Source organism: Chelonoidis abingdonii, chromosome 3 (genome assembly GCF_003597395.2).
Source record: "Chelonoidis abingdonii isolate Lonesome George chromosome 3, CheloAbing_2.0, whole genome shotgun sequence".
Taxonomy (NCBI): domain Eukaryota; kingdom Metazoa; phylum Chordata; order Testudines; family Testudinidae; genus Chelonoidis; species Chelonoidis abingdonii.
Genome location: NC_133771.1, coordinates 51,880,808 through 51,896,601, shown reverse-complemented (window position 1 = coordinate 51,896,601; position 15,794 = coordinate 51,880,808). Strand labels below are relative to the sequence as shown.

At 39.5% G+C, this 15,794-nt stretch overlaps 1 protein-coding gene across 1 annotated transcript in view; it reads right to left on the bottom strand.

The window, feature by feature from the left end:
• Positions 1 to 2,012: 2,012 nt before the first annotated feature.
• LOC116834330 (isoaspartyl peptidase/L-asparaginase-like) overlaps positions 2,013 to 15,794 on the bottom strand; it is a 225,575-nt gene continuing 211,793 nt past the window's right edge. The window contains exon 7 of the mRNA XM_032796331.1: positions 2,013 to 2,227. Coding sequence (XP_032652222.1) covers positions 2,013 to 2,227 — 215 coding nt within the window. The remainder of the gene's footprint in view (positions 2,228 to 15,794) is intronic.

The window sequence follows — 15,794 nt, the reverse complement described above, 5'->3', positions numbered from 1 at the left end:
GAAGTAGGAGTACAAATAGTACGGATCTTCAGCCTTAACAGATATGAAATATTAGCAAAAAGCTTCTACAGACACTTTGTAGATGCAAACAAAATTTGAGCAATCCACTGACAGTCAAACACAACCCAGTGCTAATTCTGGGAAACTTTGTGGTTCATTTCAAGCAGTTCACACAATCCTGAAGATACCTCAAAAACTTTGTCTTTTTCTGTTCCTCTCCCAGCTGAGTATTGGCCTTCCCTTTGTTTTCCCATCCTATCTTGATATTCTTAGTGGAAAAGCTCTCTGCAGCTGTTTCTTTTCGGTGCAGTGTTCACTATCTCTCTAGTTCACTGACTGTCTTTTTTCACTTCTTGACTGAAAACATCTCTTTCTCCATTACCTATGCCTCTTAATTTATTTCACTCTGCTGTTACTTATTTTTTTAAAATTGTATTACCATGTTTAATTCTGAAAAATGTTTTAGGAAAGAGTTTGTATGAAAGTGAGCACAAAATGAAATTATGTGTCTTTGTTGTGTACAGCCAGTGTGCCCACCCCACAACTGTTTATCTCCTCTATATCTTTGAAGTTGGTGTGGCAAAAATAAAACAACACACGCTAAATTTGTGTTTGCTGCTGTCCAAGATTATTTGAATAAGTCACCTCTATATTGCTGTGGCTGACATCACAGCTATTCAATTTAGGAAAAAAACTGAAGTACAAATGACAGCATCTGATTGCTAATTTATTTTTAGGTGATCCAAGACTTGCAGCAAAATGTTTCTTTTTTATCATATCTGTCAGTGTTTATGGAAAACATCCGTGGGGAGGCAAGACATAACCAGTAAGATATGGCAACATTTCAAACTCTACAGTATGGAGGATCATAGAAGAAACTTGAATGCCTCATAACATTTCTGTAGTCCAAAGTATTGGACATTTCTGTACAAAGGTGACTGCTCTTAGGAAAAAAAGATTACAAAACCAATGAAATGGTGTTACAAAAATCTATATAATATACTTATGAAAGTGCACCTCATTACTGGGTAAGACAGATAATTCTTCAGTGAAAAAAAACACACTGCAGTGCAGGCTGTGAAGATATATAGACTGCACAGACCAAAAGGAAATTTTATGTGAGATGAACAAATAGAGTCTGTGCTTTGCTCTTTTTCCCATGAAGGTTTCTGTTATAAGGAGGTATTGATGCAATTATATGTGTGAAGCTAGTTTTTAAATGCTGAATTTTGTACATTATGTGGAACAGATTTTAATCCCACATTGTTTTGACTGCTTGAAGAGAGCAATGCAGTCTTTAACAGAAAGTGGTTTATTTGGGACAGTTTACTTGAAAGCATGTGTTTTACTGGGTTTGGGAGGAATTAATGAAAGGACCATAGAGGTGCTTTAACAAATAGATATTTCAATCTTTCAAATGAAGAAGAAAATAAAGTCTATAGCTTATTTTGGAAGGCATAAAAGTATTTCCACTGCTTTCTGAATTTTTGGGGTAAGTATTTAAAACAATATATTAAAATATGCTTGTGAGACTGCTATTAAGACTTAGTTGGATAAACTTGATTGAAAGCTTAACTTTTCCATGTTATTACAATTTTCTGAAAATGCACAACAATCAATACATGATACATTTAGAGAGCAAAAGGAAAAAAAATCACACACATTACTGAAATAACCCAAGCTGGATGTGGATGTTGCAGCTGAAACATACAATACCATATACATTTTGTTTGTTTGTTCACTGCAGTTGAGATATTGAATTTTGCATGAAACACCACTCCTCTGGAACACTGACTCCATGTAGCATTTAGCATATTCTCAAAGTTCTGAAATAACCAGATACAATGCCTTTGGAAAACTATCTTTATTAAAGGTAATAGAGTCATGTTTTATGAATCTTCTTGAATATGAAGTAAGTTAGTCCAAAGATGCCAGATACATACACCCTTCATTAGGAATCATGTAGCACAAACTAATAACATCCATTGTAAAAATCCCCTCCCCCCAAAAGTTTATTTGGAGGGTTTAATTATTTCTTGAATTATTTCTCCTGGATTTAGGCCATACATTAACACACCTTCCTTTATGGCTCCCCACGCCATCCGCTTGGTGGTGAATCGTGCTGTCCATTCTCCAGTTTTGCTGATAACTATAACTCCTCCCCGTCCATGGACTCTCTTCTCCATATAGTGAAGAGCAGAATCTGCAGCTTCCTCTGGAGTTTTACCTAGTATCCGGAGCACATCTGATTAGCTATTAATACACACAGTACAAAAATACAAAGACCATTAGTAGTATACTTTAAACTTTGACATTATTTATTAGCTTTCCTTTTACTTTCAAGAATAAAAGTAATACACTGAAAAGTTTCAGAGTGGTATCCATGTTAGTCTGCATCAGCAAAAACAATGAGGAGTTCTTGTGGCACCTTAGAGACTAACAAATTTATTTGGGCATAAGCTTTCATGGTCTAGAACCCACTTCATCAGATGCATGGAGTGGAAAATACAGGAGCAGGTATAAATACATGAAAGGATGAGAGTTGCCTTACCAAGTGTAAGGTCAGTCTAATGAGACAACTCAATTAACAGCAGGATACCAAGGGAGGAAAAATAACTTTTGAAGTGGTAATGAGAGTAGCCCATTTCAGACAGTAGACAAGAAGGTGTGAATAACAGTAGGGGGAAAATAGAATGGGGAAATTAGGTTTAGGTTTTGTAATAACCCAACCACTCCCAGTCTTTATTCGGGCCTAATATGATGGTATCCAGTTTGCAAATTAATTGCAGTTCTTCAGTTTCATGTTGGAGTCTCTTTTTGAAGTTTTTTTGTTGAAGAATTGCCACTTTTAGGTCTGCTATTGAGTGACCAGGGAGATTGAAGTTTTCTCCTACTGGTTGAATAAGCTGCATGAAAATACAGTGCACAAAAAAGAATAATTTAATCAATTTGCTAGAAATGGATTTTGATGGTGTTCATTTTTCAATTGGTCTGCAACACCTCAGAAGGGTAAAATGCTTATCAATCAGATTTCTCCAAAGTTCATCTTATGTACATGAAATATGATGTAGAAAAAGTATTTTGCTCAAACCTCCACTTTACTTCCAGTTTGTTTTTCCTTTCCAACCCATGGTCTGGGACCCCTATTATGGAATTGTTTCACACTCTCATTGAACTCATTGAGAACTCAGTCAATGCGTGAGTGAATGCATGCTCAAATTGTACATTGTTTGGGGCAAGGATGGTCTTTTATCTAAGCTTGGAAAGGGCCAAGCATGTTGTAGCTAGTACTGCAAACATAATAATGAGTAATTGAATTACTGGTGTGTAACATAACTAGGCAGTGTCAGGGGAAATCTACAGTACCATCATATACAAAGCATGGGGAATTTTAGTGGGCACCCAATTTTGTCTCACTTCTCTTGCTTTTGATCAATGTTAAGCCTCTCAGAAAAGTACAAGCCATTCAGAAACCCTCAACTCTCCTCCTGCTATATTCAAACAAGGGGAAAAATTGTTAGGAACAGGTCCTTCTCATACATGCATCACACATATATTCATAGTACAGCTTAGAGGTAGCAAACAGTGTCTAGGGTAAATGAAGGAGATGTGAACTGCATAAAATATCCCAAACAGGCCAAATATCAGCTTCATTTGAGTAGTGAAAATTCTTCTAATTGCTGTCCAAACATATTTGGCTCTGAATCCTGCCATCAATACTGGAATCTCTGAGCCTATCAAGTACTTCTCCCTAACAGGCCCTGGATCCTTATCTGAGCAGATTTTCTGGAAGGAGATAGGAAGTGCTTACTAGATTGCAGTGCCCCACTATCATTTGGAGTCAGATGCTATCCCACCCTGTTTCCTTGGATCTTTGCATGTTTAAATTTTGGGAGAGATGTCAATGGTAAAGCTACTTCTTTAATCTCAATGTATCAAAGATCTCCTCTAGGGAGCAGGAGGCTGCACATCTTTATTTAGACAACCAGAATGACTTGCAAAGCTGCTAGGAAGATTTTAGCTCCCAGCTAAGAAAACGAGAGGAAGATTTCAGGGCACTTGGATTTTCAGCAGCAGCATAACAATAACGTTCTCTGGATAGACAGCCACCTCCCATCATCCAAAAGAGACATGTTGAGGACTTGGAGGTAGTGACCTTACCATGCAGCCCACTCAAAGATTCAAGATGGGGTGAGCGAACATTGGGACTTCTGATCCTAAGAGATACGGTTATTAGAGAACTAGCCAGTACAAATACAGCACAGCTGAGAAGGAGTTTGGGGATATTTAGTATACTGGGTAGCATACTCCTCCCTAGAAGACTTGAAAAGGAAGAGACACCATGGAGGACTTAATGGGGTTGGGTATTGGAGTCTTCACAGCCGATAGAAGAAATGTATGTACGACAGTATGTGTTTCTTACCAGTTGCAAAGCTGAAACATTGAATGATGCAACTGAAGAGGGGAATCAGTGCTTTTAGACATTTATTTTTGTTCCCTTACTATAGCATCCATGTGCTTTATACAAGTTTTAATTCAGATCTGCCTTAGGGTCTTTTTAAAAAAAAATCCTGTTCAACTTGCATTACAATATGTCAGTGGTAAGAGAATAATTACCACAACTCCCACTCTTACCCAGCCATGCTGAAGATATTCACAGAGGCATCTCTCATAATGTTTATTTGAAGCTCATCTCTTAATGACTGCCAAAGGACAGGGATCCCTCACCCTGGTTTCTTATTGCAAACAGCCTTCATGTGCACCACTGGCACATTCAACACCAAGTACTTTTGTGACTGGGGTCCTAGTAGGGAGCCAGATGTGGTCACTCAGTTAGGGTGAACTGCAAAGAATGGGGCAGACAATCCTCATAAAGCTGGTGGATATTCCAATACTTAGATTTACCAAGCCAGCATAAAACCTCACTGGTTACTCAGAAGTCCAAAAAACACAGTTTCCTTAAAGTGATCCAGCCTCAGGCCTTCATCCAGTTACTCACCTCAAATATGATGAACATTTCTGAAAATCCAATTTCATCATATAAAAGAAAAGGTTCTACCAATCCCAAAGGATCGGACACATGACCTCCCAGGTTATTGAATATTCCAGATCTTACCCAAATACACACTACAGCCAATTCTTATTAATTAAACTAAAATGTATTAAAACACAAAAGAGAGAGACTATGGTTAAAAGATCAATATACATACAAACATGAGTTTAATTCACTGAGGTGCAGATTCATAGCAGAGATGGGGAGCTTTGTAGTTGCAAAGTGTTCTTTCAGAAATAGTTCATAGGTTATAGTCCAATGTCCAAATATCATATTCAGGGTGCACCAGCATAACTGGTCTTGTGACTCAAACTTCCCCTGATGAAGCCTAAGCAGATCTGAGATAACGGAATCAGGATCCAAGGAGTTTTTTACATAGTGTTCTAGCATTCTCTTGAACATACAGTCCTGGTTAAACAATAGGCTTTTGATGTAACCTTTTGCTTTCTAAACACCACCAATAATTATTTACATAAATTAACATAGGGCATTAGGCAGTCTATTACAAACTTCAAAGAGACATATATACAATGACATTATTTCACCCAAGATTTATCCAAATGTGAATATTCCCTTTTGATCTCTGAATCAATAGTTTCAGTAACAGTTTGGAACTGTCCCTTTATGGGTAGCATCTAAGATACACAAAATTAGTATTACTTCTAACAACATGGGTTTGCATTTCAAAGTTCTAGCCTATTTAGCAAGAATGGCCCTAATTATCATTTGCATACCTTTCTAACATGACTTTAAAGGTGAGCTTTAGGTCATTCAGCCTGCAAGTTGTTTAACCCTTTCTAGTCATGCGTCACAACTTTATTTACAGCATGATTTATAAATGTTACACACAGCATAAGGCTTTTTCCCAAGTCTTTGCCAACTACCAAAGCATGGGACAGAAGGGGGTAGGCCACACAGCTCTCTGTAATCTTGAACTCCTCTCTTCACCCCCTCCCACCACCTCCTCCTGCCTCTCCTTTAACTGTTTCCAGCTGACAAGATGAATCACCCAGCCAATTAATCATTGAGTACTTAAACTATTACCTCATCAATTTGCCCCATGTGGGACACTTCCACAGTGCACAGAGTGGTGAGTCAGCCTTAGGGTCTCTCACTCTATCATAATGACCCTCTCCCTCAATTCAGCATTTCTGTGTCTGTTATGCGGAGCTCTGATGTAAATAAACCATTTCATTGGGGAATTAAAAGATTTCACTCACACCATCTGGAATGTTTAAAAGAAGATTAGAAACTGCAGATACTCAGGTTCCTTCGCTCTCCTGCCCCCTAACAAAACACAGTGTCTGGAGTCTGACTTATGTCTGATACAGAATTACTTATTGTAATTTTAATCATATTTACTCAGATCATTATTTACCTCCTAACAAACTGTTGAAAAAGAACCAGAGTCAAAAGGCAAGGGGGGAGCCCCAGCAGAGTGACAATTTTATTAAATTAGTTATTTATATACAAGATGCCCAGGAAATTCCACAAGGACCAGCTCAGGGAGTTTCTGTCCAATCTCCCTCTCCAGAAACTAAGGAGCAGGGAGTACAATCTACATAGCCCATGGATCTTTGGCATCATCAAGGAGAGGAACTGCCAGTCTCCTGGATAATTTTCCCTCTGAGCTGATGCTGTGTCTCTCAGTTTCTTGGCATAGTAACCCCACATATGGCTGAGTCTATGATTCCATGAAATCCATAGGAGCGATGGATTCTTCAGTTAAAACAAATGGAACTTTCTAAAAAAATTAGTCAGAACACTGTAGCAGTCACTTTTTTTTTATCCAGAAATTTAAATGCCATAGTAGAGTAAAGATGTACTTGCTCCTAGCTGCTACTACATGGCTATGTTACCACAAAAAACAAAATTGCTGAATTTTATTGTAAGGAATACATTTGTGAATCACGTGCGTAAATCCCCTGCACAGCACTAAAGATGGACTCACACGTATTCTTGAATTTGTAGCAAGGAATATTTTATTGTATATTCTCAAACTCTTGCATGATTTATGCTATTCTTCAGAGCTGAAGCACAGATTACCAATCTCCTGGCATACTCATCTCTTTGAAGGCAGCATCCTGCACATATAAATGCTGTCAGTTTTTACAATGTGCAGGTCTGATGCAATTTGAAATTCGCAAAATCGTTAATTGAAAATCTGGATTATGGAGATTAGTTGTACCCTACATGGCACAAAACTATATTGGTATGTTCTTTACTGCTCTGTGTTCATGATGCTGTATTTCACGGCACCCAAGTCAAGTGTTCAGTTAAATTACATTCCACCTGAATAAATGGTATACAAAGATGTGGAAAATATTAAATGAAAAATATAAACATTTCACTTTTAATCTGACATAGGTGAAAATACAATCTCTAAAAACAAATGGAACTTTTTTGTCTTAAATTAGGAATTCATTTGCCTTTGCCATAGGGTCAGTGACCAACTTATCTTGCTGATCAGTTTAAAGAGTTATTTTTATAACAGAATCCAAATATTTATGTGGGTATTTATGTATTTTCACTTTTAACAATTAATTTCCAAGTTCCTCTTGAACTTTACATGGGGAATGGTGTCTGTCTACTTGTCCAGTTGGGTATGAGAGGCCCCAAGGTTGGAGATGAGACGGTCATCTGAGGTCACCACTTCTATTTATCAGAACGTAGCCAACAACATTTCCATAAAGATGTTTATCAGATTTACATCAGTATAGAAGAGGACAGAATTTGGACCAGAGATCTTGATCCGAATGACTTCATTGGAGTCAAACTATCAGGATTTCCCTGGCCAGCATCCGCCTAAAGATCCTTCTTAAAAGACTGATATGTGCCATAAAGGAGTAGGGTGCAATAAGTAATGCATCCTTAGGCTATGTAACATTTATATACATATGGAAAACTGACTTATATTTAATTTGCTTTCCTGTTATGTTCCGCAGGTTCTGCCAATTGCGGCTTCCACTGGCCACAGTTTGCCACTCCAGGCAAATGGGGGCCGTAGGAAATGGCGACCAGCACATCTCTCAGCCCACGCTACTTCCCACAGCCCCCATTGGCATGGAGTGGCGAACCACGGCCAGTGGGATCCACGATCGTCCAAACCTGTGGATGCGGCAGATAAACAAACTGGCCTAGCCTGCCAGGGTGCTTACCCTAGGTAGCTGTGTGGCAAAGGTTGCCGATCTCTGGGCTAGATTGAATCGAAGCCTTGGTCTACACTATACATGTATGTCAGTATAACTATGTCCCTTGAGAGTGTGGAAAATCCACGCTCCTGAGCACCACAGTTATAATGACCTAATCCTGGTGTAGACAGCGCTATGTTGATGGGAGGGCTTCACCCATCAATATAGCTACTGTCTCTCAGGGAGGTGGAGTACCTACTCCAATGGGAGAAGTTCTCCCAATGGCATAGGCAGAGTCTTCATTAAGCGCTACAGTGGCACAGATGCAGTAGTGCAACTGCGCCGCTGCAGCACTGTAAGTGTAGACAAGCCCTTAACAGGGCTGACCCTAAAGGTTCAATTTACCTGGTAAAGTTTTGAGGCCCAGATTGTTCCATTCTTACTCAGATTGAGTAATACCTTACTCTGCAAGGCGCCTTATTGAAATCAATGGCAAAATCCGGCCCTTTATTTATAGGGCATCCCATTTTCAGCAGGCCTTTTGGTATCCCACAAAATATCTTTAATAAAGAAAACATTTACCACTGATACTTTCTACTGCCTTTTTTTTTCTAAAACACTTTGGCTTTTTTAAATTTTATTTTACATTTAGATTCTATTGTAAAATTCGGCAGATTCCCCAATAAAAGTCATATGCAACAGTTGATGCTATTTTTAAATAGTTTTACTTTTACTTAAATGAGACCCTTAATTTAAAGACATTGCTTTAGGCATAAGGAATTTAAATTGTCACTTTTAGTTCCTTTAAGATACACCTGCATGGAAAAAATATCAATTTTACAAGGCTGAAAGGATCGCTAATTGTCAGATTGTATTAACTCTACTTTTTAAATTCACAACAGTCTTTGCTAAAAAAAAAAATCCTCAGAGGGAGTATAACAAAAACCACAGGATTGTAATTGTCTGGAAATTGCAGAACTCACATCCCTAAACTTGTCTCTTAATAAAGTAATTGAAGAGAAAACCTTGCCAAGGTTTATTTTTATAGGTATTTCTCTGGGAGTATCAAGCAGAACTAGTCTTCAGAACTGGACTAATTTTGGAAGGAGTTCAGCTGTAGCAACTCTGCAGCACAAGTAGTGCTCAGTCATGTTTTTCCCCACTGAAAGCAGGCTGCACTAAAAAAAGAGAATAACAATTTCAATTAAACTGAGAATCATAAAGCTGTGTAACAAATCTCTGGCCGTCCTATCTCCACACCACAGAGTAATAGGTAAGAGAGACAATTATTGTTTTAACCTGTAATTTTCTCTCTTATAAGTTGGGATCCACTTATCTGGTCTAGGACAGTTAGGAAGTAGCCAGCAGCGAATAATATCCTCCAACATTTGGAGCACCGGGCAGGAAAACATATTAAAAATATAAACAACTACTTAGGAGTAAGAGGATTTAGAAGAGAAACACAAAAGTCCTGATCCTGCAATGAACTCCGGTGGGCACAGAGTTCTGTCTGTTTGGTGCTCATTGTAGGATTCTGACATAATATTAAAGAACAGTGATACGGACTGCCTTTCAAAATGAACCTAGGAGCTGGATTTTCAGCTGCTTTGCATTTTCAGCTGGAGCAACATAAAGCAGTTGGAGTGTACTGGTAAGTCTGGCCCCAAATACTTAAGTGTCTTCTCTACAAAAATGGAATAAGAATCTTCTTGGATTATGAGTGGCCCTGAATTAGGTGAAGAAAAGTGGATTTGGTTAGTAGGACCAGGTGAAAATATAGCACTTTGGCCTATTAGACTCAGGGGTCAAATTGGGATGTTCTGATGGGCTCCTTTAAGCAGCACCGATTGCATACACACATGTGCTCTGCTGGGTTCCTTGGGTTTGGTTCCTGTTTGGTGCAGTACAGATATTTAGGTTTGACTCCTTCTCAGTAGGAGATGGACTCCCCACTGGGCTCTGCAGAGTTAGTATTCCTTTAGTGGTGCCTGTTGCTTCCTTGGGTTCTGCTCCTTCCCTCAGGCCTGTTGGCTCATGGGACAGATGTGGGGAAGGATTGTAGGATGAGGTAGTTTAGACCTCTCGGCTATTATTCTAGGCTTCTTACAAAGTCAGACAAACAACAGTGCATTATTTGCTCTCAGTTAAGATTCAGATTTTTTTTCCACAACCATATCTGCTGGAGACTTACTATTTTTTTAAATGAAAACAGATTCCAGAGCACACAATGGCAGCCTTCAAAGAAGCACCAGCTTGCCATGCCACTGCAGGCTGAGCCAGTTCAAGCACTGGTTGGACTGGGTATAATTATAAAGAGCTTCTCTTGATGTATCTCTCGTTTAGCTTTAGCCACTCCAAGTCCACAGTCTGGAATGAGAAACTCTGCCTTCTCCTCGTTCCTTTTCCTTTTGAAAGCATCCATCTGAGAAGGACGTTGTGGAAATTCTGTCATGTTTAATATGCAGTGAATCAGGTCCACTATATTGCCTAGGTATTTGAATTGGAAAAGATAGCTTAAATCATCAAAGTAAGAGTTTTCAAAGAGGGAAAAGTAGGCTCCTCAATTTCTTTTTGAGGTTTGGCTCTGTTATCTGAGGAGAAATCTAGTCTGCAGTATGTTTTGGTTTCAGGTTTATGTTTAGCCTTTCATTTCTGAGATGATGAAGAGGAGCTGGGTTTCACAAAGTGAGGAACACAAGTTCGAGAAGGAGAACTCCCCAATGAAAAAGTTGAAAGAATTCTGGTCCAGTCATAGCAAATAGGCCTTGTTTAGAAATTCCAGGAGAAAGAGGACTTAGGCCACCGGGAGTAGAAAATTTTGGTCAGCCACTAGTGCAACTGGCTCAACCTATATAATGCATTTATTTGTTTTGCAGATCCCATCTATCGCACTTGAAAGGTTGAAATCTGATAAGGGATGGATGACATTCTGGTAATCTCTGATGGATAGTTTCAGATGTGGCATTCTGAGAATACCAAAGGTCAGGTTTCTTTGTCAATAGAAACGTGGAAATTGCAGTCAGTCTGACACTGTTTTATAGCTATTTGGAGAAAGCTAAGTTATGCTGCTTGTTTCCTTTTTGTGGAACTACTTGAGAGGTCAGAGAAACTCATGTTAATGATTTCCCAAAAGATCCTACACATATTCCAAAACCCTTTCCCTCTACTGGCACCTCGGAGGCACTGAGAGTTCCATACATTGTTCCGTGCTGATCCCCAGCTCCTCTTTGCCAACATTTTTGGATGTTTGATCCCTTTCAGAAAATTGGAGTTGTAGGCTCAGATTGTCAAAAGAGCACAGCAACCAACAGCTGCCACTGAGGGCAAAAAGGAGCTGCAGAATGCAGAACACTTTTAAAAGCCCAGCTTCTTCATTTATATGCCTAAATGGCAGCTGAGATCTTTTGAGAATCTGGCCTCAGTAGAGAGTACTGAGCATTTTCCAACTCTGGTCTGTAGGGTACTCATTTTCATGGCTTACTTTGAATTGGCTCTATCATATTATTTTGCATTATATACAATGAAACCAACACGAAAAAACACTTCCAATGAAAAACCCCAGGAAAAAGAGAGTCTCCTCTATTTTTGTATTTATGTATGAAACTCTCAGATTATTATAGACAAACTGGTATTGGACACATATATTTAAGGTTATCTAATACTTTCCATTATAAGCCCCAGTAGGATGGTGTACCCTGCGCCCAATAGTATGCTGGGCAGTGCAGAGAGTGGTGGGGGAACATGAGCTCTCCTCCTTCTCCAGAGGATTATTCTTCAAAGGAAACAAGGTGTGAATAGTCCATCCCAGAGGGACAACCATTGCAGAGGCAGCACAACATGGGGTGGTTGGTCATGTGCACCTCTGTGTGAACCCACAAAAAGGTGGGTGACATTTAGCCCTTACTGAATAACAGAGACAGAAATAGAACCTGGGACTACTGACCCCCTAATTTCCAGTTCCCATCACCTACATACACAAGGTAAGTCTACAATGCAGCTGGATTAGCTGCCAGAGTACAAACCCATGCAGACCACCCTTTTGTAAGTACTCGGGCAGCTAGCACAAGCAACCCCTTACATTATTACTTTTAGCCTGATAGCTTGAGCAGAGCTAACATGTTTCTACGCAACTGCACCGTATACATACCATTGATTCTGGTTTAGATCTGATGCTAGTGTAAATCTGAATTAACTCAATGGAACTCAATAAGATTACACCCATGTAAAACTGGTGTAAATAAGATCAGAGTTTGGAACTTTGGTTTTGTATTATTTCATATTACAATAGCTCTTCATTCTAGCCTTCAAGCAGTGATAATCAGCTTCTCTTTTTAAAATGAAAGCAAAGATTTCATTGAGCACTTAGTAATATTAATATAAACACTTGTCACCAACTTCCCTCTTGTGCCCCTAATTGCTTGAAGCACCAGACTTGCCAGATGATTTGCCTCCTATATATTTAAAATATGTCTTCCTGGTTCCTTTGTAGTCTTTGATTTCTTTTTTTACAGTCCAATGTAGTCTTTTCATTTCTGTTTAGTTTTCATTATCCTCCTCTTTTAATACGGTGTTTCACATTTCCAATAAGCTGCTTTCTTTTCCTTAATTGCTATGTTCATCAATATGCTTTTTTGTTCTGCCTACTCCACTTCTACCAGGAAAATATAACGCGTGATTCATTTTTCTTAGAATATTCTCTCTCAGTGCTGGTCCCATGCCTCTGTTATTCATAAAGTGTGTGCATATGACACCAAGAGTGCTTACGCAATTCTCTCTTTCCATTTCTAAGGGTCAGATGGTGGCCCAGTCCATGGAAGGCCAATACTGGAGAGTAGGAGCTCCCAAGGACCATGTGTGGCTGCATTAGCACTCCCTGCATCATGTGTGCAAGGGAGAGCAGGGATTGTATGGCTGTTACTTATCCCCCACTCCAAGAGAAAGGATGTAGTGGGATGGAGAGCAGGAGGAGCACTGGCTTTGTTCCTAATAACTAATAAGCCAAGAGAGATGAGCCAACACAATTCTGGGAAAGTAAGCTGTACCCTAAAGAGGGGTGCTGGAAATTACACCCCCACAAGAGCTGTGGGTGAATAGGGCTCCTCTGGGGACAGTGCAGCTGTGTACTTGGGGAGAGACTTAAGCTTCATGATAAAATTTTCAAAAGTGCCTAAGTAACTTTGGAGCCTAGATCCCATTTTCAAAAGTGACTTAGGCACTGAGGGCCACATTTTCTAAGGTATTTAGATGATTGTGATGCTGTATGATTGAATATGATAATTTATATCATTGATATTACCACTGTTATATGATTGCAACAAATCTTGTACAAAGTACGTCATGTAAGGTGTCAATGGAAAAGTAATGATTTGCTAAGCATGACTATCCTGGTTAAATCCACGTATAATCTTTTAATGTGAAATTATGATTTTGGCTATGTACCTGCATTTTACATATCTGTTGTGTTCCGGGTAACACTTTCCACACAGAATGTTATATTAGGGCCAGACTGCTATGTGCTGATGGCCCATTAAGAACACCCAGCTCACAATGGGTCACTGAAGAAATTCATTCAGCCTGGTAAGCTTTTCCTGTGGATGTCTGAGAAAGAATATGGGCAATGGCTGCCCCTGTGAGTCATCAAAGCATATAAAGGCATGTGATATGGTCATGTGACACTGAACTCCATCTTGGGCCAGTAATTTTCCATGCACCTGGACTGTGGGCTTTGTTTGAGACAGTAAAATTCCATGCACATGGCAGAAGATTTAAAAAGCACCGGATGCATCTCCATCTTCATTTCCTGCTTCATTTCTCTGGACTGGATTTCTAAGAAGGAAGTTCTAAACAAGGACTGATGACCCACAGTTCATTTGGGTGATTCCAGAGAGACTTTTGCAAGCTAGCAGTTTATTCCATCACTGCTGCAAACCTGATATGAGGACTTTGCAATCACTTGTAGGTATATGATCTGTTAACCATTTTAACTCTTTTCTCTTCTTTTATTATTAACCCTTTAGTTTTTAGTTTTACTAAAAGACTGGCATCACTGTCATCATTGGATAAGATCTGAGTTATATATTGGCCTGGCTAGGTGGCTGGTCCCTTGGGATTGGAAGGCCCCTATACCTGATGAAATTGGTTTTCAGTAACCACTCATCATAAAGTCTAGTGTCTGGGCAGTGAGCCAAAGGCTGGAATGCCTAAGGAGACTGCGTTTTTGACTTGTTGTAACCAGTGTGGTGATACAGAAGTTCACTCTTGTTACTGACTTGGTATAATCTATGATAGAAAACCACCAGTTTGGGGTGAGCCTGCCTTGTTTCTTAGTGGTCTGTCCTGAATTTGGCATCCTTAGCTGTGACCTACTGATGCACAGGGACAGTGCCTAAAGATTCAGATAAGTGCCTAGTGGGATTTTCAAAAGCTCCTAAGCAGGCACTTTGGAGTCAACCAATTGATGCACAGGCAGTTTGCAAATCCCACTAGGCCCCTATCTGCCTATTTAGGTGCCTAAATACCTTTGAATATCTGGCCCTTAGAAGTCTAAGTCTCATTAAAAGTCAATGGGACTTAGGCATCTTTTCAGTATTTTACCCTTGATCTAACTCTCAATATTAAAAATGTTTTTTTTTTCAATTTGATCAAAAATAACAATTACAAAAACTTCGTATAGAGTGGCCAAAGAAAATAATAGAACAGTATGTTGATTTCTTACAAACAGAAATCAATGCATAGTCTTTTTCTTATGCAATTGTATGTATCACAAGGCAAAAGAAATCAAAAAAAGTCCCAACAGCGTATGAATAGACTTTCAAAGGCTCACAGTGTGTCACCAATAAAAATCAGATTTGAAGACTAAGAAATAATAAACATTTTCAAAAATGATTTAGATCTTTCCCTCTGGACAGTGGTATAAAATACCATCTTAATTGGACTTTCTTCCAGTGCTGGAAGGTTTGTATTGCTGCCAGTCAGGTATAAGGGTCTGCCCATGAGGATCCTGTTGCAGGATCATGGCTGCAACAGTAAAATCAAAGTCCTACTACACGTAGCAGGTACCTCTATGGCAGCCCTTGTATACTCATGTCCACAAAGTAATGCTCAAAACCCCTCACTAGCAACAGAAATATACAAAGGGCTAGATCCACAAAGGATTTAGGTGCCTAATTGCAACTTTAGGTAACAAAATCCAAAATTTATATCCTCAAAATCCCCACTCAGCTGCTGCCTAACCCTGTAGGAGCCTAAATTCCCACTGGTAAAGTCCCTCGCATTACCCTTCTGCTGGGGGGCCATGTGCATTGCCATGTATGTTTTGATGCCCAGGATCCTAGCACACATTTAAACCCTGATGGGATCCTCAATTTATCTTACCTGTGGGGCAGGGCCATCAGCTCAGGCTCTATGCAAAATTGGGTGGTGGTTCTCTTATCTCTTTTATTGCCCAATAAGAACATAAGAATGGCAATACCGGGTCAGACCAAAGGTCCATCTAGCCCAGTATCTGTCTACTGACAGTGGCCAATGCCAGGTGCCCCAGAGGGAGTGAACCTAACAGGCAATGATCAAGTGATCTCTCTCCTGCCATCCATCTCCATCCTCTGATGAAC